Raw genomic sequence first — 25,859 nt, forward strand, 5'->3', positions numbered from 1 at the left:
ATATACCATTGCTTTATCTCTTAAAAACTCTTACTAGTCCAGGCATGGTGGCTCATGCTGGTGATCCCAGCGCTTTGAGAGGCTAAGGTGGGAGGATTGTGTGAGCCCAGGACTTCAAGACCCAAGACCAGCCTAGGCAACAAAGCGAGACCCATGTCTACAAAACTTAAAATAATTAGCTGGGCCTGAAGGCACACACCCATGGTCCCAGCTCCTCAGGATGCTGAGGTAGGAGGATCACTTGAGCCCAGGAGTTCGAGGCTGCACTGAGCTGTGATTGTACCACTGAACTTCAGCCTGGGTGACAGAGGGAGACCTAGTCTCTAAAACAAACAGACCGACCGCACCTTTTGTGTATACAAAAGTAATTGTCTTTTCTACATACACGCTACCTTCAGTTTTATAAAACTCCCTCAAGTTCTCAGCTTTTATCTCATGTACACACCCTTCAGTGCCTCTATGTAGCCTATAAACATTTACTGTCAACTGCTAAGAAGCATGAGGTAGAAATATTGTATGCATTACATGAGCTAGAAATGTTACATCCTCTCTAGAGGCAGGTAGAAATGCATGTAATGTAAAAACACCTTTCATTAAGAATCACTGTAATGTGATATAATTGGCGAGATTGTTTTATACACGTCAGTAGTATCAATAAGAAAAAAAGTTTAGGATCCTCAGTCTTACAAAGTCCAAGTTCCTTTGCCACACACAAAGCCTTCCATTAGTTGTCCTCTGCCTGCTTTGATATCCTTGTTTCATGATGTTCTTGACCTCTTCATAATTCAGTAGCATCAAATCTGCATTTATGCTCTGTGCTGTTTTATTTGCCTGCATTTCTATTCTTTCTCATCTGCTTTGCTTAGTTAACTTTTCTTTTGTAATTTGAATTATCTTCCTGTTGTCTAAATTAAATCTCTTTATTCTTTATATGTGAATTTGAATGTCTTTCCTAAATGGTACTGTCTTACTAGTCTTTTATGTTCTTAGGGGATATTAGTCTTTTATGTTCTTAGGGGAATAAGAAGAATTAAATTGTATGAGTTAGGATGAGGCTTGTTGAGGAGAAAAAGATTTTTGGAAAGAATGTAAATCTTGCTGCTGCTTAATTTTATGAAATACTTTGTAATGCATATTTGTATAGATTGTCATGTTATAAATCTTACCTAAGTATTTATTTTTATGAGAAAGAGCTTATACCATCAACCTTTATCTATTTTGGCTTTTTAGGAAGCTATATTTAGAACCTTGGTAAGAGAAAATGACCCAGAGGTGAGTTTTGCATTTAAATGCTTTTGTATACTTATTTAATTGATGGAAACATTGTTTTACTTGTTTGCTTTTTAGGGATTAAAACCTTAGAACTAATTTTAAGATATTGAGGTGATGGAAATGTCAGATGGGTCTTCTTGGTACAAATAAAAAAATAAAGGGTTATTGTAGTCCTTGATGTGAAAAGATTGTTCAGGTACTGGAGTGCATACTCAGTGGTCTAGTAGGTCAATATCTTGTCTGAGGATGTTTTGGGTAAACATTATGTTGATAGTAGAAATATTTTACTTCCCATTTTAGTACATCGTTTTACTGATTACTCGTATGTAAAATCAAGACCTCACTATCTTCCCCCATGTAGTCATTTTCTTACTCTTGGGAGAGAACATCATCTAACCTCTGTAATAGTTTAAGTTAACGTTAATCTGTTTTACGGTTTGTTGCTTCAGCTGTGGTTTTTTCTATGCTGTCTCTTAAAAAAAAACTACAGGCAAATATAGATACAATTTATGATCGATTTGTACATCTTGATAATTTACCGGAAGATGGACTTCAGTGTGTACTTTGTGTTGGACTTCAGTTTGGAAAAGTGGATCACCATGTATTCATAAGTAATAAAAACAAGGTAACAAGTTCCCTCATAATTTAGCTATACATTCTATAAAGAATGTATAATAACCCTGTATTCTGACGATCTGCAACTTCTAACTCAGCTTCTGATCTGAAGCACCTATAAATATTAACCACTTTGCACGATTATGATAAACCAGAATATTTTATTCTAGACTGTGCCGAGAAAGAAGAGATGATCTCTCTTTTTTCCGAACTCCTAGTTTTTAAGGAAAAATAAGACTTACACAAGGGGGAAAGGTAATATAGTGCAGACAGCATTATCTTACTGGGAAGTTTAGACCTGAATTCCTTTGGCTCTCATCTTAACTATCTTTGTGGTCTTGGCTAAGTTGGTTTACACTTATTTGTAAAATGAAAGGGGTATTACCCAATATTTCTTTAAGTCCCTTCCAGCTATGAAACACCTGAGTTAGGTCTATTTGTTTGTTTATATGGAAAGAGAGAGATATAGATAAAATAATTGCTGGATGCAGTGGCTCACTAATCCCAGCACTTTGGAAGGCTGAGGCGAGGGGATTGCTTGAGCCCAGGAGTTTGAGACCAGCCTGGGCAACATAGTGGGATGCTGTCTCTACAAAAAGTTTAAAAATCAGCTGGGCATGGTGGCATGTGCCTGCGGTCCCAGCTGCCTGGGAGGCTGAGGCAGGAGGGTGGTTTGAGCCTAGGAGTTGGAGGCTGTAGTGAGCCGTGTTCACGCCATTACACTCCAGCCTGGGTAACATAGCGAGATCCTGTCTCAAAAATAATCATTCCTTACTTTCATGATTTGGCCTCTTAAAGAACCAAAAATCTGTTTACATTTGGTATGCCTTCTGCATTTAATATGTGTTTCAGCTATATGTTCATTAAAATTAAATTTTTGTCAGCCATATTATTACCTAGAAAGGCAGGGTTTTACCTAAAAGTGGACAGTATTCATAAAGAGCACTTAATTAACCAACAATTAGATAATTTCTTTGATATGCTTCTGACAAATAGAGTATAGAATGGAATATGATAAATAGTGTGGCATCGAATGGAAGGTGGGGCACAGATGGCACATAGGAATTCTGAACCTTTCTTGTAAACATTTTTAATCCTCTATTTAAAAAAATACCTGTCATTCTCTTCAGTTTTGCCTTGCCTTTACAACATTTTAAGGATTGTTTTTTCTTGTTTCCTTTAAATAAGGATTAACCTTACCTTTGTAATCACATATCTGAAACCTGAAAGAAGAATATATTCCAAACTTTTAAAACAATTAAAAACATTTTTATTGTAGCAAAATACACAAATTTTACCATTTGTAAGACATAAATTTAACTTTTTAACCATGTTTAAGTGTTTTATTAAGCACCTTCACCATCTATTTCTAGAACTTTTATCTTCTCAAACTGGAAGCTTTCTATCCTTTTGACAATAACTCGCCATTAATTCAGCCCTTATCAACCTTTATTTCTGTTTTTATAAATTTACTCTAGTTACCTCATGTATGTGGAATTGTATTTGCTTTTTTGTGACTGGCTCATGTCACTTAGCATAATGTCTCTAAGGTTCATCCATGTTGCAGCATGAGTCAGATTTTTCTTCGTTTTTAAAGCTGAGTAATAATTCTGTTTTATGCATATAACACATTTTTATATCCACTCATCCGTTGATGGACAGTTGAGTTGCTTCTCCCTTTGGTCTGTTGTGAGTAATGCTTCTGTGAACATGGGTATACAAATACATGTTCAAGTCTCGACTTTCATTCCTTTTAGGTATATACTAAAAAGTGGAATTGGTGGATTATGTGGTTATTCTAATTTTAATTTTTTAAAAGAAATATTCATAACTTTTTAATCTTCTCCAAAGGCAATTCTTCAGTTAGATAGTCCTGAATCTGCTCAGTCAATGTACAGCTTTCTGAAACAAAATCCACAAAACATTGGTGACCGTATATTGACCTGCTCATTATCTCCAAAGATAGACTTACCAGAGGTAAGATTTCTCTTGCTTCAGCTTTTGTGCTTTTAGAAAATACAGAGAACATAAAGGTCAGTCTTAGGCAGTAGTCAAAGTGTTTCTGTGTTTAGAGATGATTTTTACAATTTGTTTTGCAATCAGTGTTCCAATTTTCATAGTTTATAAAGCAGTATAAATTTGTCTAAATGAGAAGAAATTTTCAACAGTGTAACATATATACATTTGCATATTTATTGTTGGCATGTAGGTATCTACATTTTTGTGTACAGTGACTCCTTGTATGTAACATGATTGTCTCCAGAATGCAGCTACTTTGAATCCATTTTGGCTTCCTCTGGGTAGAAGGAAGTTTGTTTATTCTTCTTTTTGTTTCAGTTATATTTATTATAAACTGTTTGGGGGTTAAGAAATAAGATTTCACAGGTTCTTGGCTTACGCAGTAGTACATGAAGGATAGCTATGAATAGTCCACCTTTGAAAGCATTAAATTCGAACTCAGATATTTTCTCCTTGTATTCCATTGTATGCTGATGGCAGAGGTAAATAATGGGACCTTACATTTGTTGTCCATGTGTTGTCAATCTGTTAAAAACCTTGTACTATCTAAAAAAAGGCAATTTTATCATCTAAATCTAAATTAGAGTATCTGTAAGTAAATGGATTACGATAGGTACTAGTTTAAGCACAAATGAGTGGCTCATTTCACTTGATAATTTCAGAAAAAATATTTTTAAAGTTTTTAGCTATTCCTCAGCAGAACATGCATTTTTAAAAATTTGTCATTTATATTTTTCAAGTTATTATTTAGTTGTGTTCAACTAAGTTCAAAATTAAACACTGACTGACTGTACAGAAATCCTTATCCCGGAAATACAGTCCCAAATTCTTAGAGTTAAAAGAAAATTAAACCAGTGAAAATTTACATAAACTTCTGCTTAAATTGGTACTTCACTTCCTAAGTGCTTACCCAGAATCTTATTCGTATAGCTTAAGTTGGATAATACATGTGGCTTATTTATAACCGTTTTTAATTGACTACTATTTAAAATGAGTAAAGAATCAACTTTATATTATCCTCTCTTCAACACCTACTGTTTTTGTTAGACTGAAATGTTACTTCTTTGTTTAGTATGTGTGACCTTTATTTCAATATCTATAGTTAGCTTGTATACAAAGCAATGTAGCACTCCATTCTAAATACTGAAAACTAGTATCTGCATTTTTGATATCATGAATATGAAAATATTTACTGCAGAATTAAGTAGTAATGAGAATGGGTTTACAAAGAAGGCAATATGTAATATGTGTCCATAACCTCTACACGCACAGGTGAGTTTCTTATATTCGCAGTCATTTCTCAAAATGGTGCCACATTTTCATCTTCATAAGTATTTAGATTACGGTTTTCTTGTATGGTTTAGAGTTTGTATTTTGTTGTTGAAAGGGGAAAAAATGGCAGTCTTCATGTTACTCTGATCGTCTGTGTAACTTAGTTACTATTTGTTCAATGGAATCTCCTTTCAGAGCTATTCTTGTGACTCTTTTCTAAAGTTAGGGCCATTTGCTTTGTCGACCAGTTATACACCTTTGGTTTTCTTTCATTGTTTTTCTGAATTATGTCTGCTTTTTCTTGGATTCTGTCACATCACAGGTTTTCTGTTTGCTAGAGTACATTCTCAAATATATATATATATTTTTTTACCCCAGAAAGTATGTAGAGGCAGTACATTTTCTGAATCTCTGAATGTTTGAAACCGACTTTATTTTGCTCTTACGTATTTCATTGATTGATTGTCAGGATGTAAAATTCTGTGCTTAGGCTATTTTTCCTTTGATTATTTTTAGCATCCAGAATCCAATATTAGGAGAAGGCTGATTTTGGGTCATAACTATTTTGTTCCTCTGAAAGGTTTTAGGATTTTTATGTTAATTCTTTAAACTAGTTTTTATGTTTGTTGGTTTTAAAGACGAAGTCTTAACTGTGTCACCTGGGCTGGGGTACCGTGGTGCAATCATGGCCCACAGAATCCTCAACTCCTGGGCTTAAGCAGTCCTCTCACTTTAGCCTCCAGAGTAGACTCTAAGGGCATGCCACCATGCCCGGCTAACTTTATTTTTTAATCTGATTTTTGATTTTTGTTTGTGTGTGTTGATGGGGTCTCACTGTGTTGCCCAGGCTGGTCTCAAACTTCTGGCCTGAAGTGATCCTCTACCCTGGGCCTTCCAAAGTGTTGGAGTTACAGGTGTGAGCCACTGTGCCTGGCCCTAAACTAGTATTTATCTAATTCCTTTTCTGTATGCTTACATTTAGGTATTAGAATACCATGATGAATATTGTTTCAATGTCCTAGTCCTTGAGGATTATATTTTAGTGGAGGAGATAGACTATAAACAGATACAAGTGGTAAAAAGACTGTGAATAAATAAGTTGAGATAAAAAGAGAATGATTAATGTGGGGAATGTGTATCTTAAAGTAGTCAGTGATAGTCCCTCAGCAGAAGAGTTACTTGAGAGACCTGACGGAAGAGAGCAAGCTTTAAGAAAATTTCAAAGAGGAGATTTTTTTAGACAGAAGAACCAGATCAAAGGCTTTAGGGACATATTTAGTGATTCAAGAATTTCTAAAGAGAGGGTTGGTATTGCTAGTCCAGTGAGCAAGGTTTTTTTCTTGGTTTGGGACTCATTTCCTACATCCTGTGTTTAGAGCAGAAAGTTTTTCTCTTTTTTTTTTTTTTTCCTTTTTTTTGAGGCGGAGTCTCGCTCTGTTGCCCAGGCTGGAGTGTAGTGGTGTGATCTCGGCTCACTGCATCCTCCACCTGCCGAGTTCAAGCAATTCTCCTGCCTCAGCCTCCCAAGTAGCTGGGACTACAAGCACGCGCCACCATGCCCACTAATTTTTTTTTGTATTTTTAGTAGAGATGGGGTTTCATTATGCTGGCCAGGCTGGTCTTGAACTCCTGGCCTTTTGATCCGCCTGCCTCAGCCTCCCAAAGTGCTGAGATTACAGGCATGAACCACTGCGCCCGGCCCCAGGGAAGTTTTTCTATTATTATTTTTTGATTTATTTCCTTCAATTTTTAATATTCTATTTTTCTGGAAATAGCACCAGCACTGATTTCGTAGATTCTATATTCTCTTGAATTTTTCTGAGGTTGTTCTTTTGAGTTTTTTAAAAGGTACTTCAGTTGTCTGAAATATCTTTTCTTTAGCTTACCTTGTTCACTTTTGTGCATTTGTTTTTCTGTTATTCATTTATGAATAAGGAAGTAAGTTGACCAGTATAGGTATCTGATATAGAGTTCCTCTGATACCATACAGGGTTTTTTTTTTTCCCCCTCTAATAAACCTTTCTCTTGAATGGAAAGCTGCTAATAAACACTGTCTGTAATTGGGACTTAAAAACCATCATCTTTAGTTTTGGCAGTATCATTAGGATATAAACTAGACTTATCCCAGATATCCCAGTAAAGGAAGTCTTTACTCTTAGACTCAAACACCTATGCCAGGAATCCTCTCTAGACACATTGAATTTCCTTAAAGCACCGTTTTCAGTTTTTAGTCTGACAAAATCTTTCTAGAAAGTTTCTACCCAGAGAATGCATGATTTCTCAGAAAAGGCTTCCTTCTATTATGTATAAGCTCTAAATGGCAGATATTTTTGCCATTTTGTTCACTGATGCATCCCAAGTACCTGGGACAGTGCTTGGCATATAGGGATGGATTTTTAATTCCTGCCCTTTTTGGGGGCTCCAGAATATTGCTTTTTTGGGACCCACATACCAGATAAATAAAATATTTATCAGATATCAGACAAATATTTAAAAGGATTATTGCTGAGTTTTGTTCAGCATTTCTAGGTATTTTGAATAGGAAACTTTTTTAGACAGCTGATCTCTCTTAGAAGTCTTTTAAAATAATTCCACAAGGAAGATGTTGATATTTCACATTTATTGTTTAGGGAAAAGATAGAATTTCCAGGCTTCTAAAGTTAAAAAAGTTTCTCATTTATATCATTATTAAGGAAACTTATTTTTTCATTAATGTAAGTTATTGTGTGTGACCTAATTTGGAGGTCTTTAATTAGAAAAAAAAAAATTCTAGAACCTGATAGTAATGTAGACACTGAAAACTAGCTGCTTTGATACATTTTTAAGAGTTTTTTTTTTTTTTAGCTTAAATTTTAACTAAAAACATTGCTTTTATAGTTAAATATTTCAAATCCAGTGGAATAGCCTCTAATAAAATGCTGATTATATTACAGGTGCAAACTGAGCATGACCCAGAATTAGAAAAAGAAAGGTATGTTGCTGTATGTTTACTAACACTTTTGTGTAGTATTTAGTTTCTGAATTTTATTGCTGTATTTTATAGTAATGACTCACATGTAGTGAAAAGTTCTATTCTACATATTTATTCTGTGTACATATGGACTTGCTACAGTTTTCTTTTTGGATTCAGCCTGACCTAGGAGTTTTCTTTGTTGTTTTTGTTTATTCTCATTTAAGTATTTACCGAATATTTAGGGTAACTGAACATATAAACAGTTTGAATTAAATAAACCACTTCTTTATAAAATGTTTTAAGATTCTCCAATAACTCAACTTCACAAACAGTAATTACATTGTTTTTGTTAGATTTTCCTATTCCGAAATAAACACGATAGTAAAATTTTAACCTTTTAACGTTACTTAATTTCATTGCGTATTTTGATATTTTTAAAAACAACTGGGTCAGGGCAAGTAAGTGTCCAAAAAAATTATGTATACAGTTTTGCATTATCAGAGCAATGAAAGCTTATTTTTCAAAGTCTCCACAAAGTGATGACTTACAGCCTTGTTTTGACCACATAAAGTACACCCTCTCCTTAATAACTTTCTCATTTTGATGAGTGTCTGCCTTATCACCACCATTGTTCCACCAATTAATGACTTGCCTTTCACTGCTCTTCATTGTAAATCACTGATTTAGAATATTTCTTTTTCCTCCTGTGTACTGAGCCATCCGTATTTATTAATCCATATTGTAAGAGCGTATGTTTGTTTGAAACAGCAGTTTGAAAGTGTTTAAATATGAAAAGTGTTTATCTGATCCACTGATGTTAAGATCCCTGTAAAACAGAATGTCTTAACGGATTTTTCTTCTCAGTAATTTTCATAAAATCAGATTATTTTAGTTGATAAAGATGATGAGTACGTTAAAATATACCAGGAACGTTAAGCAATAGGTTTGCTCTGTGTGTCAGCACAGGGTTTTTTAATTTGTATGTCATCATACCAGGTGCATTCACATACCTAAGAAATAGTACCACCAGCAGTGTGTGATGTGAAAGCTCACAAAGGGCTTAATAAATAACAGTGCCAATGTAGTACTATATATAGACCTAAAGATTGGTCACGAAAACTCTGTGGCAAAACCCATTTTATTTCATTTTACACAGTTTTTTTGAGGTCCGCATGAAAAGTTGTTGTCCATAGCAATAGCAGTTGGTCATTGTTCTCCTCTCATTGTTTAGACATAACTTTTAAAATTGAATATATTTCTTAATGACTTTAGAGCTATTCAACCTCATAAAACTAATTTTTAAAATTAGCACCAAAAACTTATTAATTCCCTTTTTTTTTTTTTTTTTGACTTACATTAGAGAAAAAAATGTGGAGTATGTCCAGAATACTAAACGTTTCTTTTGGAGTGAACTGATGCTGAGAAAATACTATTTGTTGGTTTTGTTGTGTGTGTGTGTGTTTTTTTTTTTAGAGACAGGGTCTTGCTATGCTGCTCAGGCTGGCCTTGAACCTCCTGGGCTCAAGCTGTCTTCCCACCTCAGCTTCCTGTGTAGCTGGTACTACATGCACTTGTTTGTTTTGTTTTGTTTTGTTTTAAAGTGCTTATGGTTGCCAATTCATTATGAATATGATACTTTTGTTTATAACTAAACTATTTAAATACTGTTTAGAGGAAACTCACGTGGATACAATCATAATTTAATAATTCACATTATGTCTGTACTCATCCTGTTGACATGTAAACAGATTAAGGCCACAAATAAGAATGCTAGATGAAATTTTTCTAATTCATTAATATTAGGAAGTAACCAGTTGGCCTCTGAAATAAACACTAGTCTTCAGTGTTGTGAAGTCCCAGTTTAAAGTTTCTCAGGATGTTTGCGTTTCAATGTTAACGTTTGTTCTCATGCCCAGCTTTTACTGTATGCTTTTTCCAAAGACTGTGAAATTCTGGTATTACTGGGATATTGGGGCAGGAGGGAGGAGTGGCAGATGAGATATCTATATCTCAAATGCCTTTCTGGAATCCTTTTTTGTTCCATTTCCCAGAATATGGCTGTGTTTTCATTTGATCGTTACAAAGGGTGGTTGTTTAACTTTGGTGTTAATGTAATTTATTTGACATTTCAAACTCTTTTCAAACTAACTTGATCAATATTGAGGCTTTTTTCCCCTATTAGCCAGAAAGCAGGTACTAGTTTTGGTAAATGACCTCCCTAAAGAAAACACTATGATTTAAAAAGACTAGCACTCAAGGACAAATATGGAATTAAATAATTTTTCTGAGTAGACCTGTGTTCTCTGTTTCAAGTATGGAACTGCATAATGATTCAGTTTGTATAAAAGATAATAACTTTTTTATTGAAAAACTTGTAAAGGGGAAAGTCTTGCTGTATCCTTGAGCCAGGAATCAAGGTCTCCATTGTTATTCTAGTCCCATAGATGTTTTTACATAGGCGTAAGTTTCTAAAGCTTTTATATGCAGTACAGTAATGAGGCAGGAATTTAATATATTCATTATTGGAAATGAGTCTTGTAATTTAAAGACAAAAGCTTGTTTTGAGAAATAATACTCATATACTTGCTGTAACTGAATGTCACTACTCTTTTTCCTGTTGTGTTTTGCCACAAATTTTATTTTGAATTGTAAAGATTTGAAACTGTTAAAATTAGCCATTTATGTTTTGAATAAAAGGGGTGTGATTATTTCAAATAAAAACCGTTTTAGCATGCAAAGAATAACTTGCACAATGAATAGAATATATATTGATTAAGGTTTAGGGTCAAGAGGTATTTCTGTAATCTGGTAGAAAAGTTTTCTCCTCAGGATGTAACCTTTGGGGCATGAGGGAAGACCAGTTTGGTTCAAATGATTTAAGACCCTTATGTGGTAGCACGACTTATTCCAATACTTCTTAAATATGGTTAACATCTCAGCACACAGATCTACATCATCTTGTGTTGTTAACTAAAGGGTACATGGCCACCCTCTAAGAAGCAGGTCAAAAGGGATGATGGCTCATCCTTTCCTTCCTTAAAAAATAGGAGAAGAAAGTCAATACTTTCTAATAATGAGACTTTGATATGATAGGATCACTTTCTGGTGTCTTTCTCCAATCTGCTGCTTCTCATTATGTGAATATATTTGGTAAATTTTAATTTGCATTGATAGCATGTCGGGCATTGTTTTTGGAAGCTAAGATTTTCCTTGTTCTTCTTCAAGAAAACCTCTGATTTGTGGAACATTAATATAAAAATAACTTATTTTGTGTCTACCTCAGTGAAGGTACTGGAATTATAGGACCACTCACTTTTCATATACTTTAGATTTGGGGGGAGACCATGATGAAATAAGATGAATTACATATACTTGGCCATGCATTTCCTCCATTTCTTCTGAATAATATTACTTACACATTTAAGTTAAATATTAGAATTACACATTATTCTCTTGAATTGGGAAGGTTTATTTTTTAACCTATGTTGTCTTATAGCCAAAGGCAAATATTTATAATAAGACTGTATGTTCACATAAGGTGATTGTATAAGATTTTGTCACTAACTTTAAATCTTCACTAGAGTATATAAAGAATACTTTCCAAAAAAAGTTTTAAATATTATTAATAAATATGGTTCTTAGGTAATTAAATATTTCACATCCAAAAAAAATTAAAAGGTGATATGATTTAGAGTATAGTCTTTTCCCCCCACCAGTTTCTTTTATGTTCTTTTTAGGTAAGGTTCACTTATAAAGTTTTAAATCGTAATGCATGGATCATTAGTTTTATTGTAGAACTGTACACGTATTTTATTATTTCAGTTACCACTGTTGGGAATAGGACCTGATAATATTTGAAGTGTCTGAGATTCACATTTGTCCTTTCAGTGTCAGGGGTTAGCTTGACAGAGGAGGGAAAATATTGGCTATAATCACATGAGCACAAAAGGAACATATCAACAGTCATAATTTATATTATTTACATATTTCCATCAAATCATCTTAGCCATTTTATGCCGATTGGTTGGATTTCCCAGTGCTTATTACGAATGCATCAGGAAGTCTTAACAATTGGTGTCTACAGGATTCTTTATAATGGTTGAATTCTCATCATAGTTTGATTTTTGTTTGTGTTTTTGTTTGTGTTCTTTTTGTTTGTTTTTGAATACTTTTAGCCCTGACTTGAAAAACAATCCAGTTGATGAAAGTGAGGTGCAAACAGCAACTGATAGTCCCTCTGTTAAACCTAATGTGCTTGAAGAAGAAAGTACTCCCAGCATTCAAACAGAAACTTTGGTACAGCAGGAAGAGCCTTGTGAGGAAGAACCTGAAAAAGCAACATGTCATTCTGACTTTGCTGTTGAAACTTTGGAGCTTGAAACTCAAGGAGAGGAGGTCAAAGAAATTCCTTTTGTAGCATCCACTCCAGCCAGTGTTGAACAATTCACTGAAAATGCCGAGGAGTGTGCTTTAAATCAGCACATCTTTAACAGTGACTTGGAGAAGAAAGAGGCAGAAATTATTAGCCCTAAAACAGCATTGTTACCATCTGACAGTGTGTTTATAGAAGAAAGGAACATCAAAGGAATTCTAGAAGAATCTCCATCTGAAGCAGATTTCTTTTCTGGAATTACACAGACTATGGTAGAAGCTGTAGCTGAAGTAGAAAAACATGAAACTGTTTCAGAAATATTGCCATCAACTTGTATTGTGACGTTAGTACCGGGAATTTCCCCTGGGGATGAGAAGACAGTGGACAAAAAGAGTATTTCTGAAAAAAAAAGTAACATGGATGAAAAGGAGGAGAATGAATTTAATACTAAGGAAACCAGAATGGATCTTCAAATAGGAACAGAGAAGGCTGAAAAGAATGAAGGTAGGATGGATGCAGAAAAGGTGGAAAAGATTATGGCAGCAGTGAAAGAAAAGTCTGCAGAAAACACTTTATTCAAGGCATACCCAAATAAAGGAGTGGGTCAGGCTAATAAGCCTGATGAAACTAGTAAAACTAGTATTCTGGCTGTATCAGATGTATCTAGCAGTAAACCAAGCATCAAGGCTGTTATGGTCTCTTCTCCTAAGGCAAAAGCTACAGTTTCAAAAACTGAAAATCAGAAAAGTTTAACGAAGTCTGTGCCCAGAGATCAAATAAATGCTGAAAAGAAACTTTCAGCCAAAGAATTTGGTCTGCTTAAACCTACAAGTGCCAGGTCAGGCTTGGCAGAAAGCAGCAGTAAATTCAAACCTACTCAGAGCAGTCTTACCAGAGGAGGCAGTGGAAGGATCTCAGCCCTTCAAGGCAAGCTTTCTAAACTGGATTACAGGGATATAACAAAACAATCTCAGGAAACAGAGGCTAGACCTTCCATCATGAAACGGGATGACAGCAACAATAAGGTGAGGAGGGTAGGAAGAATGGCGCAGTGTGTCTTTGAAGTGCTTAGCTCCGCTGCTGTAGCTATGGAGTAGGAGATGTAATTTTGTTTCATACTTTCATCTCCTCACTCTACCCTAGAAGCTTCCATTTCCTTTTCTTAAATGATTCCATTGTTTAAGCCAGTAGACATTTAGAGTATTAAGCTCAAGTTCATAATTTATTGACAAGTTTGAAAAGCATTATTTGGATACAATTTGGAAACAACTGTGGTTTAAAAAAAAAAGTCTGCTGTGAATCTCCTAAGGTGATTTACTACTCTGCTTCTGAATGGGAAACTGTTTCCTCTCTTAAATTGAAGCTTCCTTTGTCAGGTCACTGATTGCCTAACTAGACATTGTGGGACGAAAAGATCAGTAAAACTGAATTTAACTACAACTTGTAGAGACTCTGCCTATACTGTTAAGTGACTGTTGACTTAGTTTTGTATACGTGTTAATTTGCATAATTGACTGTATTTGGGTAATGTTTACTGGGTTTTTTTTTTTTTAGAACATTAGTAATCTGGTTGTAAATTCTGTTTTTCTGTATTTCTTATTTACTATTTCAGACTTTGACTGAGCAAAACACTAAGAATCCTAAAAGCACTACTGGTAGAAGTTCCAAATCTAAAGAGGTAAAAAATGGATCACAGACCCTAACCCTTCTTTTTCATCTCCATAGTTCATCTATCTTACAACTTGTGCCTGCCTTAACAATGTTAGAGAGTAAGCATATAGAGCAAGGGATAGGAATGAGATGTTTCATTTTTAACTTATCTCTAATTCTACCATTAATTTACTTTTTGACCTTGAGCTAGTCTAAACTTACCTTGTGTGCTTGGGGTCAGGGAGGCGGGGGCGCAAAATGTTATACAGGGACAGAAAGAGAGTATAGTAGGGAAATACCTCCAATCTCATATTGACAGGAATAGGTTGTAGACACAGAAAAAATTATATATGTAAAAGAGACTGACATTTGACTTGAGTCATCCTCATTTTGTTAAAACAGGTTATCCTTTTGGCTGTAATTGAGCCTTAAGTGGATGGTCTCCAAGATTTACTTTACTGGTACCAAGTTCCATTGTCAAACGTATTTTATATTTAGTTGTTATTTTAGGTTTTTACCATTCGTAGAATTTTTTTTCAGTCATTTTACTTTTCTTATCGGGTAGGGGATGAATTTGGGCCTATGTCGTTGGGGCAAGGAGAAATGTTACTAGTTTTAAGCAGAAATATGGATTATGGCTACTAAAGCAGAAGTAAGGATTATGGCTACTTCATTTTGCTTTGTTAACTTGATACTGCAATCGCTTGCAGATACTTTCCCTAGAAATTACAGGGTACATATTCTAATGTCATTATTATATATAATAGCAGTTGATCATTGGTAACACACTAAGTGTATAGGAGCCCCGATAGGAATTTATCTTCTTTACTATTGACAGCATTGAAAAAATTACAGATACTGTTGTTTTCAAATACAGTTATATTAGGCATTGAGTCTTAGTAATAATTTTTTCATACAACTTTCTCAAAATGTAACCATTATATTTCTTTTATTATTATTATTATTACTATTATTATTATTATTACTATTTTGCAATGAAGTTTTGCTCCTGTCCCCCAGACTGGAGTGCAAAGGCACGATCTCAGCTCACTGCAATCTCTGTCTCCTGGGTTCAAGTGTTTCTTCTGTCTCAGCCTCCCAAGTAGCTGGGATTACAGGCGCCTGCCACCACGCCCAGCTAATTTTTATATTCTTATTAGAGATGGGGTTTGACCATGTTGGCCAGACTGGTCTCAAACTCCTGACCTTAGGCGATCGGCCTCCCAAAGCGCTGGGATTACAGGCATGAGCCACCACGCCTGGCCTGTATTTCTTAAAATATGTATTCTATATATAATTAATTAATGTGTAATCAATATATATTGATGAACAGACTAATTAGCTGTTTACTTTCTAACTATATTTGAGGTGCTTTTAGAAGTCCAGTAAGTCTCCTAGAACACTTATTAGATGTTTGACATATGGAACAGTACCTCCTTTGTGTTGTCTGACAAATACTTTAAATGTATATTTTTATGTGTCATACTTCAAAACTCATCATTTAGGAAATGTAATCTTAATGAATTGAAGTAAAAGTGAAATTAGGTTGATATTGTTAGGATTTTACCTTTGGCTTATACTTTGTGAATTTATAGCTAAGTCATTTGTGGGGCTTTAAAAAAAATAACTCTTAATTTTAGCCTTTAGGAAACCTAATTTGCACTGAAATTCTCCCACATGATCGGCATGCACATTTATTGTGACTATTTGGAATCTAACCAGTGGTCAAAATTTGTTTATAATACTATGATTTTTAACTTTCCAGCAGGAACCATCATTTCCATTTAATTTGGATGAATTTGTTACTGTGGATGAGGTTATAGAAGAAGTGAATCCTTCTCAAGCCAAGCAGAATCCACTAAAGGGAAAAAGGAAAGAAACTCTCAAAAATGTTCCTTTCTCTGAACTTAACTTAAAGAAGAAAAAGGGGAAAACTTCTGCCCCTCGTGGTGTTGAGGGAGAACTATCTTTTGTAACATTGGATGAGATTGGGGAAGAGGAAGATGCAGCTACACATCTAGCACAAGCTCTAGTCACTGTGGATGAAGTAATTGATGAAGAAGAACTAAATATGGAAGAAATGGTAAAAAATTCAAATTCACTTTTTACATTAGATGAATTAATTGACCAAGATGATTGCATTTCCCACAGTGAACCTAAAGATGTTACTGTTCTGTCAGTGGCTGAAGAACAAGATCTCCTCAAACAGGAACGCTTGGTAACTGTGGATGAAATTGGAGAAGTGGAAGAGCTACCTTTGAATGAGTCAGCAGACATAACTTTTGCCACTTTAAATACTAAAGGAAATGAAGGAGATACTGTAAGGGATTCCATTGGCTTCATTTCTTCTCAGATGCCCGAAGACCCTTCTACTTTAGTTACTGTAGATGAAATACAGGATGACAGCAGTGATTTGCATTTAGTGACTTTGGATGAAGTAACTGAAGAAGATGAAGACTCTCTGGCTGATTTTAACAGCCTTAAAGAAGAACTTAATTTTGTTACTGTTGATGAAGTTGGAGAGGAGGAAGATGGAGATGATTTAAAAGTTGAATTAGCACAAAGCAAAAATGACCATGCCACAGATAAAAAAGGGAATAGAAAGAAGAGAGCTGTGGACACAAAAAAGACAAAACTTGAAGCCTTGTCCCAAGTGGGTCCAGTAAATGAGAATGTTATGGAAGAAGATCTAAAATCCATGATTGAAAGACACTTAACAGGTAGATAATTGGAAGGGGTAGTCTTTTTGTTTTATGAGGGGATTACATTTAAAATTAATTTTAAAATACACGTTGTGGCATTACCAATAATGTCACCCAGTATTGATATTAGAGGCCAACAGACAGTTAACAATAAATTTTTCAAAGAAATGTGTACAAGTTTCACAGTTTTTTAAAGTTACACAGCAGAACTTGGTCCAGGTTATACTTCAAGAAAGGATGACAGAAAAACAGAAAACAAACTAAAGTAGCCAAATTAGAATTGAAATGAAAATGATATATTTGTATTGTGGGAAAAAGACAACTTTTGATAAATAGAAGAACATTTACTATCAGATTGCCTCCCAGTTTTTGCTTAGACTTAGGATTAAGAACTATTTATAAAGGAACTATTTTATTTTAAAGTAATATGGTAATGATACAGAATAGTAGGGCAGCTCACTTTCCGAACTTGAGGGAGATAAACATAATTTCCATTAAGAAAATCTTGAAGCCAAGTATTGTGGCTCACATCTGTAGTCTCAGCACTTTGGGAAGCCGAAGTGGGAGGATCGCTTGAGGCCAGGCGTGTGACACCAGTCTGGGCAGCCTAGCAAGACTCCATCTGTACAAAAAATTAAAAAATGAGCCAGGGTGGTCCCAGCTGCTTTGGAGACTGAGGCGAGAGGATCGCTTGAGCCCAGAAGGACGAGGTTGTGACGAGCTATAGTTGTGCCACTGCACTCCAGCCTTGGTAACAGTGTGAGCCACTTTGTCTCTAAAAAGAAGAAAAACCTGAAAGATTTAATTTAACTAAGAATAAAATACTAGGAAGGTCCCACAGGCTTATGGAACAAATTAGAAAAACGTAGACACCATGAGAAAAGAAGTTAGAAAAGCATAGTTATTTGGAAAATGGTAACTGGGAACAAAAGGAAATGCTTAGATTAAACTAAGTATTTTAAAATAGAATTCTTCTATTTTATATTAGCAGTAGGCTTCCCACCCAGATTTGGGTATTTTTTGCAAAAATGTATAATGGTGATTCAGACAGTATAATATGTTTAATTTAAAGCAATTTAAAATCTGTTACTAGAGCAATAAATTAGGACTTTCTTTTTAAAGCTAAAACTCCAACCAAGAGAGTTAGAATTGGGAAAACTCTGCCATCAGAAAAAGCTGTTGTGACAGAACCAGCAAAAGGTGAAGAGGCCTTCCAGATGAGTGAAGGTAAAGCAGGATTGTTGGAATGGGAAGGAAAGTTACACAACACAATAGAGTAGTTGAAGTTTTACAGATCTAGCTAAGAAGAAAAGTAGAAAATCAGTGGAATGGAGCAGGGGTGGGAAACGACAACTATAGTTATTAGATGTGGGTAAGATTTTGATCTTCGTAATGTAGAGAGAATGGATTATTGATATTAGAATGTGACAGATTAGAGGAAATGATCTTCGAAAGGTTTTCTGACCATGTTGCAGCATCAGAGAGAAATTATTTATTAACTGGCTATTTGTGAACCTTGCTTTGTGGATGCTTCTAAGCAGCCAGCCAATGAATTAAACAAGAAATCTTAATAGCGTTTATAAAATTTAACTTGAAACAAATAAGGAAATGTCTAGTGAGAGATAATACTTTAGTCACTCTACCAGATATTTGTCATATTCATTGTATTGGGCATCTTTCATAATAATGTTAAAAAGGGTAGACGAAAGTACATAGCTCCTGCTCTCAAGGGGTTTATTGATTCAGAGAGGTTAAGCAAAAAATCACCTTACCAGTATGATTTAAATAGAGCACTATAAGGATATCACTTTTACCATTCATTTTGTAGCACCCTCATTGCCCTCTTTCTTTCCTATCCTGTCTTCTCTAAAGAAAACTTACCAAGTATGATTTGGTCCAAGGAATTAATTGAATTTGATTTCAGGTGGGCTGTCAGTGCTGCTCCCAATATATTAGAGGTCTCCTTCCTTTACTATTTCCTAACCAGATGTAAAAGTAGCTTTTTCCCCACTCTACATCACCTAGCCCGTTTCTCACTGGATGTCCTTGCTTTCGTTTTTATTTCCCAGAGTAAATCTAGGATCTCCCTTGTCTACCAACTTATATTTTGCTTTGTACACATAAAATTTGGCCAAGTTTTTCCCATTGAAAGAAATATCCCTTTGACCTTGAAATCTCTCTAGCTCCTATCTTTCCTCCTTGCTTTTAGAGCAAAACATCTAGAAAGAACCACCTACTTTTACATCTTAATTTCCCATTGAACTGGATGTATTTTGGTTTCTTTCTCCTGCCACCTTCCTGAAAATGATGTTGATGACCCCTAATAGGTTGTTGTCCAACGTGATTTTTTAAAGTGTTTTCTTCTTAAGTTAGTCTTACTCGACTTTTCCACATGATTGGTTACTTTTGATTATGCCCTCTCTTGAAGCTCTTTGCCAAGTCATGGTCAAGTGGGTATTCCTTCTTCCTTGTCTATTCTTTTCCATAACCAATCTTTGATAACCAAGCTGTAGGTGGTAGTTCAGTAATTAGATTCTTGCATGATTTCACGAGGTCACTCCCGGACTTCAGAATTTCTGTATGGTAGGGCAACTTTAGCAATCAGCTTGCTTAGAACTACCTCATTGCAACCAAGTAATGTAAAAGGATGATTTAGTTACTGCTTACATAACAATATATTTCTGCTAATGAACAATATGTTTTGACAAAAGGACCCAGCTTAAGAAAAAGTCGTTTTTCCACACAATTGTAAACCTAAATCATTTATTTTAATTTATTTTAATTACATAATTTTAATATATGTTATATATTATTAAGATAAATGTGCCTTTGGAGTGGCAGGAACAGATATGTTTGGAAAAGTTTATTACCCTGATGAAGAAATAAACAATTATAGAAAGAGATTGGAGGCAAGGAAACCAGATTATTTTAACCATCAAGTTAAGAAAAGGATGATACCTTTTTCTTATTGACCGTAGGACTTGATCAGTAAAATGTGAGGAGTAAGAGTAAGTAATGATTTCAAAGTTCCTGGCCATCCCCTCAGGGAATACTAAAGAGTAGCCCAGATGTATGGAGGGAACACTGAACTTGAAGTCACAAAGTCTTCGTTCCACCCTGTGTCACTCACTAGCTATGCAACCTTGGGCATATCTGTTTATTACCTCTTTTGATTGTGCTTTCTCCATCTCTGAAGAAATAGGGATGGGATAATAATGATTTGACCTGCCTATCTTACATGAGATAAAAGCTAAATGATTATATATGTAAAAGGGTTTTGTCAAGTATTAGACAACAGTAAGGCATTTCAGCTACTGAGGGTAATCAGAATTGCTTGGAATCAGTCTTCATTTTTGTCTGCCCCCAAGATCATAGTATGCAGTCTGCTAACATTGAGTGCTGCTTACGTGTTACTCACTTTGGTGGGCTTTAACATTTATATTAATAATTTTACTTGTGATTCTAACAGGGGTCTTAGGCTATCAGTTTAGGCTCAATTTTCTAGGTTGGAAGGGCCTCAGTATTGGGCCATGGAATCAGTTTCTGCTGGTACCCTTTTCCCTTAATCTCCACTCTGCTCACCTTAGCACTTTGCATATATAAGTTCTCTTGCCAGTAACGATAGGACTTGTATTAGTCTTTAAATTCTGCCTGGAACATATATAAATAAAATTTGCTGTTAGCTTTAGACTGTATTCCTAAATCCATTTGAATGGATTTACCCATTTATTCCTCACATTAAAGAATCTTGGAGAACATTGTGCAAAGAATGGCCAGATGGGATTAACCAAGGGAGGTTTTCTCTGAGTTTTAAGGTAAGAATTATCCAATGTTAACTTTACAAAGTCTGTAAATCTATTCTGAATAGCTTTTTTTCCTTGAAAAATTTTAGTTGATGAGGAATCTGGATTAAAGGATTCAGAACCAGAGCGAAAACGCAAGAAGACTGAAGACTCTTCTTCAGGCAAATCAGTGGCATCTGATGTCCCTGAGGGTAAAGTTAAAATGACATTTTTTTCTTACCTATATGAAATAAAAATTCAACACCATAATGAGTATTCTGTTGTTTAGATGAGTAATTGGGTAACCTTGCCTGCACTGTCATTTAATAGTGGAAATTTGCATGTTTTACATAGTGGCATTTTTGAAGACAGTTTACTGGGCTGTTTTTACCTGAGAAGGATATTTTTACTGCACTCTTGAAATCTGGGATGTATCTCCTGTTTTATTTCTGGTACTTTCTTTGCCACTCTGGTGAGAATTGAGTTATACTTGCCCAGGCAGAAAGTCACTCCAGTTAAGCAGAACATGCTGAAAGTCTTTGCTAGCCGACTTTGTTCATGGTCAGCTAAGGTGAGCTGAGGGGGACCTTATTCAGCCAGCATACTCCTCAATCAGATAGTTGCCCAACATTCTACCTCTTTTCTCTCTTTTATTTTAATGGGATTCCTAAAAGGTTTATTTTTATTGTATTTTATTTTGAGACAGGGTCTCACTCTGTCGCCCAGGCTGGAGTGCAGTGATGTGATCTCAGCTAACTCCCAGGCTCAAGCAGTCCTCTCACCTCAGCCTCCTGAGTAGCTGGGACTGAAGTCATCTACCACCACACCTGGCTAATTTTTGTATTTTTGGTAGATACAGGGTTTCACCTTGTTGCTCAGGCTGGTCTCAAACCCCTGAGCTCAAGCAGTCTGCCTACCTTGGCCTCCCAAAGTGCTGGGGTTACAGGCTGGAGCCACCTCAACTGTTAGGTTCTTTTTTTTTTTTTTTTTTCCTTGAGACGGAGTCTCGCTCTGTTGCCCAGGCTGGAGTGCAGTGACGCAATCTTGGCTCACTGCAGGCTCTGCCTCCTGGGTTCATGCCGTTCTCCTGCGAAAGCCTCCCGAGTAGCTGGGACTACAGGCGCCTGCCACCACGCCTGGCTAATTTTTTGTATTTTTAGTAGAGATGGGGTTTCACCGTGTTAACCAGGATGGTCTCGATCTCCTGACCTCGTGATCCGTCCACCTCGGCCTCCCAAAGTGCTAGGATTACAGGCGTGAGCCACCGAACTGTTAGGTTCTTATGTAATGACTTGGTATTCTGAAGGATTATTGAACAGTTCTTTGTTATCTGAAGATTCTCCTTGGGAATCTATTCAACTTGGTATTATACCAAAGCAGTGGCATACTGCCTTTCCCTAGAGGCTCTGGAATATTATAGAACGTGTTAACGAAATAAAAACTTACGTTTTCTGATTAAAATTACTACTATTGATCCCTAAATTTATAGCAGTGTTTACTGTTCTTATATTTAAGTATATACTGTGCTTAATATTTTTGTCATGTTTAAATAAATTGATGAAGGCCCATTGTGGTGGCTCACGCCTGTAATCCCAGCACTTTGAGAGTCCAAGGCAGGCAGATCCTATAGGGGAGGTCGGGAGTTCGAGACCAGCCTGGGAAACATGGTAAAAACCCATCTCTACTAAAAATACAAAATTAGCCGGGCGTGGTGGCGTGCACCTATAATCATAGCTATGCGGGAGGCTGAGACAGGAGAATCACTTGAACCCAGGAGGCAGAGGTTGCAGTGAGCTGAGATTGCACCACTGCACTCCAGCCTGGATGACAGAGTGAGACTTCGTCTCAAATAAATAAATAAAATAAATTGATGAACACAACTGGAGATTAATTATTGTTAATTTTCTTATTTTCTTATCCCCTAGAATTAGACTTTCTCGTACCTAAGGCTGGATTCTTCTGTCCAATTTGTTCCCTCTTCTACTCAGGTGAAAAAGCAATGACAAATCACTGCAAGAGTACACGTCATAAGCAAAATACTGAGGTAATTTTAAAAATTCTTTAAATTTTAAAAATTTAAGAATTTTAAAATTCTTAAAAATTAAAATTTAAAAATATTGAGGTGTTGTTAATTGTCTTAGAATCAAATTATTTATCCACCCCAAACGTACATTTTCCCCCACTTTAGGAGAATGTTTATGCCAGTTTATTCCTCTTAAGTCCTGTTTTCTCTTTCAGTGTACCTTGCCTGTAATTTCTAGTTTATTCCTTTTCCTTGAACAGCAACATTTGCCAGAGTAGATTCTGCAGATCACTAGTCTCACATGACACTCCATTATTGAAGAAACTGCGTATTTTGATGACCTCTTCAGTCATGTAGACATTAGCATATTAAAGTTTCTAAATTGTCTAGCCGAAATGAATCCTGCTTAACTTCATGCAACCCATTTATTAAACTGATTTAATCACAAAACCTTTTAAATTGTACTCATCTTTAAGAAGTGTTACTCTAGAGAATCATCATTAGCCATAATTGAAGTGGTGGTTCTAGTTTCTGCTGAATATTTGAGAATTTTGTACATCCTCTCTGTTGAATTTGTGGCACAGACACTCATCTAACGTTTGTTTATTGAGCTGTTCTATGCTGGATGCTTATTTAATCTCCTCATCAACTTCATGAGGTAGATGCTGTTATTTCAATTTTAAGGATGAGAAAACAGACTTAAGGAGGTTATGTATCTAAACCCAAGGGCACATAGCTAGTAAGTAGCAGACCTAGGATTTGAACTCAGCTCTATTTCATTCTAGGCCCAAGCTCTTATACATTGTGCTTTGCTACCTGTGTGCTTAACTTAGTTCGTCATGTCACTTTTCCATTTAAAACCTTCTAGTAGCTTCATATTATACTTGGTCTAGTATCCAAACTTCTTATTTTGGGTCTTTAAAGCCCTGCATGATCTGATTCTTTTCTACTTCTCTGAACTCAGTTTTTTTTTTTTTGCGTTCTGTGTTTCAGCTTTTCTGGCTCTCTTTGTTCTGTTTTTCATACATGAGAGGCCCATTGCTGCCTTTGCACCTTTATATTGCTGTTGTTTTGCCCCCTCCCAGTCTTACTTGCATGGCCAGTTCTTCATGTTTTTTTTCTCAAATATCAGTTCCCAAGAAAGGTCTTTGCTTAAGAAAGACCTACCTAAGTAGAACCCCCCAAAAAGTTCAACCTCAGTTACCTTGTTGCTGTGTCTTTAAAGTGCTTACCACCACCCCCAAACTATTTTATTTTTTTATTTTATTGTTTCTCTTCTCCTATTAGAATGTAAGCTCTATGGTATAAAAGATCCTATCTGTCTTGTTGCCCACTGAATCCTCAGGCACCAAGCGTAATACCTGGTGTATCATAAACATCAAATGACTGATGAATGAAAGGAAGAAATGTTTATATAAGGCACTGTGTTTATAATATTTTGCAGGATCAGTTTCTTTTAAATTATAAATATACAGTAGATAAGTTTGCACACATAGCAAAATAATGTCTAATAAGTATTTTATATTGCAAATTGCTTTTAACAGAAATTCATGGCCAAGCAAAGAAAGGAAAAGGAGCAGAATGAGGCTGAAGAAAGAAGCTCTAGGTGATTGGGGGAAAGTGGAAAGAATTATACTAGAAATTTGTTTAGGGTCCAGTTGATTTGTGTATTTTTGTTATCATTTAATTTGTAATTTTTGTTTCAGAAGCAAATATTCGTGTTGTACAAATTTCTGATTGCCCTAAATGTAGAGAGACTGATGGGGAAAGTATGATGGGTTTGATTTTTATATCAAATCATCAGGCATGGAGAAATATCTTTTAGAAGTGTTAAAATAAATGTTCCTACTGTATATTTAAAATACCATCTGTGTTTGTGGCTGATTTTTTAAAGACTTGGTTGCCTCTTATTGCAGACAAAAGTTTTTCACTACAACTCCTGTGATTTGGGATGTTTGGGGATTCTTCATGTATCACTGGAAGTCATAGCATGACAGTATTTTACTTGGCTTCAACCATTCATGTATATACAGGTCATAGGTTTCTTAAAATTCAATTTTTTTCTGGATAAAATTAGATTACAGCATGTTTTCCCCAGATAGGTTTGAATGAAACTTTGCTTGATTTTTGTATGTATTGGAAAGGTATTTTTTCTGTTTCTGGTAACACTTGCTGTTTCTGCCAGAACCCATTTAAGGTAACACCAAGCTGGTCATTTATTATTAGCTTGAATCTGCAGAGCAGCTATTACTTCTGTGGACCACCAGTGTAGCTTTTTAAACCATTTGAATTATAGTTGAATATGTTTATAAGAGGTTTTAAGGGCACAAAAAATCATTGAATGGCTAGCAGGTGATGGAAATAGCCCTATACTTTTAAGTTTTTAGATTGAGCCATTCTTCACACATAGTCTGCTTACTTATAATTGTTTTAGTATTTGATGCCTCAAGATAGAGTACAAGATAGATTAATACTTTGTATTAATAGTACAAAGAGGATGAATGGAGGGGAACAACAACAAAAAAAACCCCTACTTTTTTTTAGATCTCTTATTTCCGTCACAGCACGAGAGAGACAACACAGTCAGCTTTGAAGGACTTGGAGAACAAAAGGCAGCACCTCTTTGTCACCTCCTATGAAACTCACTGTTTTAAAACCTTATAGGTGAATCTGTCAAGAGTTTGTTGGAATTAAAACCTTATAGGTGAATCCGGATAATCAGAGGGAGAAGAGCTGTTAAAAGATTGTAGAATAAGGTGCCTGTAAACTACAGAAACACAGTCATAGTGAATAAGAATCTTACTTTTAAAGAATCTTCCTTTCTCCTCAGCTTGCTTTTGGAACTTTTGCAACTAGGGAAGTTATAAACTTCTTTAATCTTGTCTGGATCAGTCTTTTGAAATTGAGATTCTAAATTAGAATGAGAGGAGGAGCTGCTAAAGTATAAAAATGGCAGGGGTGATTTTTGTGTTTTATCCTAGCGACCAATGTTGACCATTAATTATACATTATAAATAATGTTTTTCTTTGGGATTTTTTGCACTTAATGCTGGTAATTTTTATCACAGGGCTTTAAATACAGAAGAGTTATATGAGGTTTTCAGAAAATAAACATGTGCTCTTTGCATATAATTTTAGTATTGTTCTTGACATTTTCAGAAAAATCTGCCTCCTTTAGTCACACCACACAAATGGAACA

At 35.4% G+C, this 25,859-nt stretch overlaps 1 protein-coding gene across 6 annotated transcripts in view; it reads left to right on the plus strand.

Annotated features, from left to right (window-relative positions):
* Window positions 1–24,525, plus strand: part of ZNF638 (zinc finger protein 638) — a 98,492-nt gene extending 73,967 nt beyond the window's left edge. For 3 of the 6 annotated variants that reach the window (XM_038007083.2, XM_073023066.1, XM_007970280.3), the window contains exons 18-28: window positions 1,231–1,272; window positions 1,763–1,897; window positions 3,739–3,864; window positions 8,112–8,149; window positions 12,307–13,528; window positions 14,116–14,181; window positions 15,919–16,873; window positions 17,978–18,082; window positions 20,748–20,849; window positions 22,563–22,681; window positions 24,205–24,525. In XM_038007083.2, coding sequence (XP_037863011.2) covers window positions 1,231–1,272; window positions 1,763–1,897; window positions 3,739–3,864; window positions 8,112–8,149; window positions 12,307–13,528; window positions 14,116–14,181; window positions 15,919–16,873; window positions 17,978–18,082; window positions 20,748–20,849; window positions 22,563–22,681; window positions 24,205–24,270 — 2,976 coding nt within the window. In that variant the 3' untranslated portion in view covers window positions 24,271–24,525. The remainder of the gene's footprint in view (window positions 1–1,230; window positions 1,273–1,762; window positions 1,898–3,738; window positions 3,865–8,111; window positions 8,150–12,306; window positions 13,529–14,115; window positions 14,182–15,918; window positions 16,874–17,977; window positions 18,083–20,747; window positions 20,850–22,562; window positions 22,682–24,204) is intronic. The other 3 variants (XM_007970281.3, XM_007970282.3, XM_073023067.1) reach the window with 2 other exon arrangements.
* Window positions 24,526–25,859: the final 1,334 nt, after the last annotated feature.

The sequence above is a fragment of the Chlorocebus sabaeus genome, chromosome 14, assembly GCF_047675955.1.
Source record: "Chlorocebus sabaeus isolate Y175 chromosome 14, mChlSab1.0.hap1, whole genome shotgun sequence".
NCBI lineage: Eukaryota > Metazoa > Chordata > Mammalia > Primates > Cercopithecidae > Chlorocebus > Chlorocebus sabaeus.